The sequence below is a fragment of the Cucurbita maxima genome, unplaced genomic scaffold, assembly GCF_002738345.1.
Source record: "Cucurbita maxima cultivar Rimu unplaced genomic scaffold, Cmax_1.0 Cma_Scf00027, whole genome shotgun sequence".
Classification (NCBI taxonomy): Eukaryota; Viridiplantae; Streptophyta; class Magnoliopsida; order Cucurbitales; family Cucurbitaceae; genus Cucurbita; species Cucurbita maxima.
This window is the reverse complement of record NW_019272043.1, coordinates 2486875-2492059: the sequence shown is the minus strand read 5'-3', so window position 1 is coordinate 2492059 and position 5185 is coordinate 2486875. Positions and strand designations below refer to the sequence as shown.

Below are 5185 nucleotides of genomic sequence, written 5' to 3'. Positions count from 1 at the left end.
TTTTTTTTTTTTTTTTTTTTTTTTTTTTTTTTTTTTTTTGACAGAATGTTGTGTTTATAAAACGTTGTAACGGATTTAGTTAAAACTATGTTTGTTGAAAGGTTGCAACGGATTGCTTTCCTTCTATGTTTTGGGTTGGAATTAGTGTCCATAAACTAGGGTTTAATAAATAAATAAATATATAATATATTAAAGGGACCTTGTTTTAGATTAATCTCTCGATTTTGAATAAAAAATGGTATATTTTTTTCTTAGTTATATATTAATTTATATTACTTTAAGTTTATTTAAATATGAGTGAACTCATTAAAATTTGTATGGGTGGAACTAAAAAAATTGAAAAAAACCTATTTTCAATCATATCTAAATTTTTGTTAACCATTTACCGTTGGTCATATTACATACATAGTTGTTCTCTTATTCAGAAGAAGAGAGAAATGAAATTCTCTTTATACTCTAGTTCCATTGTAAAGATAGTTGAAGGTAATAGAAGGGTTATGAATAATTTTTCTCTAGAGCATTGTTAATAGAAATTATAAAATGATTATGGTAGTAATCACTTTGCATGACCCTCGGATGTGGGCTTGAAAATCTATTAAAATGAACTAAAATCCACTATGATATGTCCATGATACGATACGACTATGAGATGATACGTGAATGTTATGACATGTGTTATGATGTGATAAACTAATGATATGAAAGATGTTATGTTGTAACACGTTTGGCGGTATAGTATATGATATGGCGTGATGCATTATATGAATGATATAAGATAAGATGTGTCAATATGATGCACAACCTCGATTTATGCATTGAAAGCTATGATGAAAATGATATGATATAAAGAAAAATTGGAGGGGTTGTCTTATATGATAATGAATAAAAATGTTGCGACCTCATGCATCGAGGAAATACCCCTATTTTATGATGGTACAGACGCATACACTAAGAGGCATGAAAATGATCATTGTATTTATTATAATGCTACGACGGTCGCTATTCCTAACGGGGGGCTATCATCAACAGCTCCCAGAGAATACTCGCCCGACTATGAAAAGAGTCTAGAAGATGTGCGAACCGACTGGTGGGTCCATACTCGCACGTATGAACCATGTGTAGAACAGTTAATACACATCAGATTAACCAAGTTAGGATAATCGCCTAAGAAATATATACTGATATGATAGGTCCCACTTATGATTGTACAACTTCAATTGTGGAGTCACTTACCATATTTCTTAAAATACTCAAGCCACGTGATATTTCTACTCCAGATAAAGACAAGGCACCCCTGCACGACTGACGACAACATCGTAACTCAAGACTATAGCATATGCATAGGGTAGTTGTTTTTATTTTCTTAGAGTTAGGTTAGAATAGGGTGTTTTTAATTTTAATGCGTATTTATTTCATTTAATATTTCGTTGTGTCGTTTTAAATATGTTTTCGAACACGCAAGTTCATAGCAGTATTTTAAGATAAATTTTATGTTTTATGTTGAAGTTTCAAATGATTATATTCACAAAAATGGGTATGTTATGTATACCGTAGCAATTTTAGACTATCGTAACATCTAAGATCGTTATAAAACTGAGCTGGGATGGAACAGAACTCATTTGACAAATAATTTATCTAATTAAGTCCTAAGAGATTCCAACAATAACTTCTAAGAGATTCCATCAATAACTTCACATACCTTAGTAAGCCAATTTCAATAGCTTTATGCTTAATTTAGCTGATATTTGCTTAAGTTCAATCCTAATGGAGTCAAATTCCACCATAAACTTTCACACCATACAAGTATCAATACAAGTATCAATCTTATAACGCATATGTCATACCAGAAAAGTTTAAATTATTCTTGAACCTATAAGGAAAAACTCTTTAGTCAAAACAAAAGGAAAACCAACTTAGAATGCTAAACAACTTTCAAACTAGACCCAAATTTATCGTATACATATGTCGATATCATCAAGTAGAGACCTTCGCTATTTTGAAAAGATGATAGAAGGCATTTGATCCGATCCTTAGTAAGATTTTAATATTTCGTTCTGTTTTCATACTCTGTACACTTTTTTATTCGTTTTTGCAATTTATAATAGTTTACGATATTCCTACTATTTTTTTTTTTTTTTTATTAAAGTAGGTTTATTATAAAATTTTGTCACTATATAGTTTATAAAACTTTATAAATTGTAACAAAATTAATGAATAATAATGTGAGTAAGAAACTAATATTAAAAGTCCAAAGTTTTGGTAAGAGTTGTTGTCTACTTAAGTCTCTAAAATAGCTTTGTAGATTAATTTTATAGATAGCATTATAACATTACAATAGATAATAGATAATAAAGAAATGAAAGCATGTTCATGCGATCTCATAAACCCTATTTGCATCCATTTTAGTCCCTTTTTTGCCAACAATGTCAGCAATGAACAGATCAAGATTCCGGTGAGAAGAACCACCGTCCTCCACCGCTCTTTTCCCCGCCTCCATCAGCTCAGCAGCCCTTTTCGCCATTGCCGTCGCGTTCGGGCCGTCGGTCATCTCCCATATGCATCTCTCCACCTCTTTTGAACTAACAATTCCCTCATCTCCCTTCCTTATTCTCACACCCATCTTGAAAACATCTGTCAACAATTTGGCATTCGTAGGTTGATCCGTCCACTCCGGAAATGCTATCACTGGAACCCCGGCCACCACCGTCTCTAGCGTTGAGTTCCACCCACAATGAGTCATGAAGCAACCCACTGCTTTGTGCTTCAGAACCTTGTTAAGAATCAACGTACAAAACATTAAATACTTGCTTGACCAAGTGATAATTTATAAGCTTTTTTTTTTTTTTTTTTTTTTTCTCTTTTCCAAGAAAGAAATTATATTTGGTAATTATTAACCTTTCTTACAAAAAAAAAAAAAACAAAATGTTAAACAAACCTGTTCTTGAGAGCACCAATTCACGACGAGCCCCCTCCCACCAGCAGCCTCAAGAAACCCATCCGGCAGCCGAACAGTGCAACCCTCAGTAGATTCCTCAGGCGACGGTCGCTTGAACACCCAAAGAAACGCCTTCCCACTCATCAACAACCCATTAGCAATATTGTCAACTTGCTCTTGAGACAAAACAATAATACTCCCAAACGACACATATACAACTGACCCCATGTCCCGCCCATCCAGCCATTGCAGGCAAGAATCATCCGCCTTCCACATGTCTACGCTTAGCCCACCCTCCCCCACTTGCTCCTCCTTCCCAAGCAAAAATGGCGATACTAATGGCCCGATTGGCGATATCGTCGGCCGAACAACCCCACCATTCATGGACCCCAAAACCTCCTCCTCCAGCTCGTCGAACGAAGTCCCCAAAACCCACTTCACCTCATCCAAAAAGCTGAAAAAATCTGAGAGGAGTTTTTGGAAGCAAAGATAAGCGTTGGGGTGGATGAAGGTAGGGAGGTCTTCGAAGTTGAGTAATGGCAAGCCGGGTAATTGGAGAGGCTGGTTCTTGTTTTGTAAAATGGCGAACTCATTGAGTTTGTTGAAGAAACGATAGTAGATGGAGTAGAGAGCGCAAGGCTGGATCCAAAGCACAGCGCAAGGGAGGTTGTTTTCTTTGGCAATGGGTACGAACCAAGGCACGAATTGATTTAGGATTAGGCACGAGAATTTTGTGCGTTGGGATAATTTAGCAATGAGATTTGAGAGATTCTTACTACCTTTAGTGCTTAGAGCGTTGATCCAACTATCATAATCGGTGTTCGTGTCAAATTCGAGATCGAATCCATCGGAGAAGAACTCGAATTGGATTGATGGGTCGGCGCGATCGGCGGTGGTCGTGTGTTTGAGCATACGGTGGCGTGCTATCTCGCCCGTGGCAATGGTGACATGAATGCCCTTTGAGATGAGGCATTTGGCGAACTTGAGCATGGGGTTTAGATGGCCTTGTAAGGCGGCTGAGGCCATGAGAACATGGATGCTTTGATGGAGCTCCATTGTTTTTGAAGTTCCTATGTTTTGGGTTGGAAAAGGTTTAGGAGAGGTAAAATGGTGAGGGGTTGGTATGATGAGTCTAAAATGCAAATATGGAGAGCACATGGAGAAGTTCCAATACATTGTGAAGTCATTTTGTTTTAGAGAGGTGAAAAATAGGGACAGTTATAGAATTAGATTTTTCCAAAGGCCAAACTTTAAACAAATGGCCCAATTGCTTCTTTTTAATTATAAATCATTTTTATATCTAGGAGCCTATATCCACTCATGTCTAGAAGCCTCAATCCTTCGTCCATGCTCATCTAAAACAACTATTCAACTTGCTTAAGCTGCCTTATTTAGTTTCGTAGTTATTACGTGCAACAATCCATGCCTAGAATTTAGAATCTAATTTCACCGGATGGTACTCACGTGCATCTATTGTGATATGGTTATGTTACTTCTTGCTTTTAAAAGTGAGGAATGTCCCAACAAACCAACACGAGTTCTTTTATCATGTTTTATTCTCACTCACATGTTTCTTAGGAAAATTCATAGGAAGTCACCTAACATAAGATTGCTTCACGTAAAGTACAGTTAATTTTCGAGTTCTTGTAACTGAAACACTAAAAAGAAAGGTGCTCTTTGTTTGAGTTAGAAGTAAATTTCAATTATTTTAAGCATTTCTTAATCATTCTATCTTTAATAGTACTGTCATTGCACTATAGTATCAAGCTATTCATGTACCTCTACTTTACTCAGGTGTCATATTTGATGGTTAATTTAATACATGCGGAAGCAATTTGGATCTTAGGCACTTTAAGTACATCAATTATAGTAAATTAGCTACCATGTTCAAAAGCACTAAAACTCAATGAGTTTGAATACTAACCTTTTGTAGTTCAAATTCCTTTTTCTTCACGAACCGATTTTGAACCACCACTAGTATCTTCCCTATTATCCTCCGGCCTTAGAACGGAATTGTGAAATCAAGTGAGTGACTAAACTTGAAAGGAATTTAGTATGTGTAAAGAGAGAGTTTTGAGAGAATTTCTCAAAGTTTTTTTTTTTTTTTTTAAGAGGACTTTCATGTACCTTGATCACTCTCTTTATAAAGTGATATTTGCATGTTCATGCAAATGTGGGATTACCAAATTTTGACACTCAAAATTCTACTCAAATTTGTGAAATTATGTGGCAAGCATGCAAGTTTGAGTT

At 35.7% G+C, this 5185-nt stretch overlaps 1 protein-coding gene across 1 annotated transcript; it reads right to left on the bottom strand.

Moving 5' to 3' along the window:
• Window positions 1-2368: 2368 nt before the first annotated feature.
• Window positions 2369-4895, bottom strand: LOC111499499 (UDP-glycosyltransferase 84B2-like). The gene is made up of 3 exons (XM_023151061.1): window positions 4860-4895; window positions 2936-4005; window positions 2369-2770 (listed from the first exon to the last, which is right to left on the bottom strand). Exons 2-3 carry the CDS (start codon window positions 3989-3991, stop codon window positions 2369-2371), a joined length of 1458 nt encoding a protein of 485 aa, XP_023006829.1. The 5' UTR covers window positions 3992-4005; window positions 4860-4895.
• Window positions 4896-5185: the final 290 nt, after the last annotated feature.

Excerpts from the sequence above, each read along its gene's own strand:
- LOC111499499 (XM_023151061.1), bottom strand. The coding sequence starts at position 3,991 with ATGGAGCTCCATCAAAGCATCCATGTTCTCATGGCCTCAGCCGCCTTA. Across the intron at positions 2,771-2,935 it reads ATTGGTGCTCTCAAGAACAG|GTTCTGAAGCACAAAGCAGT; the intron begins GTTTGTTTAACA and ends ATTCTTAACAAG.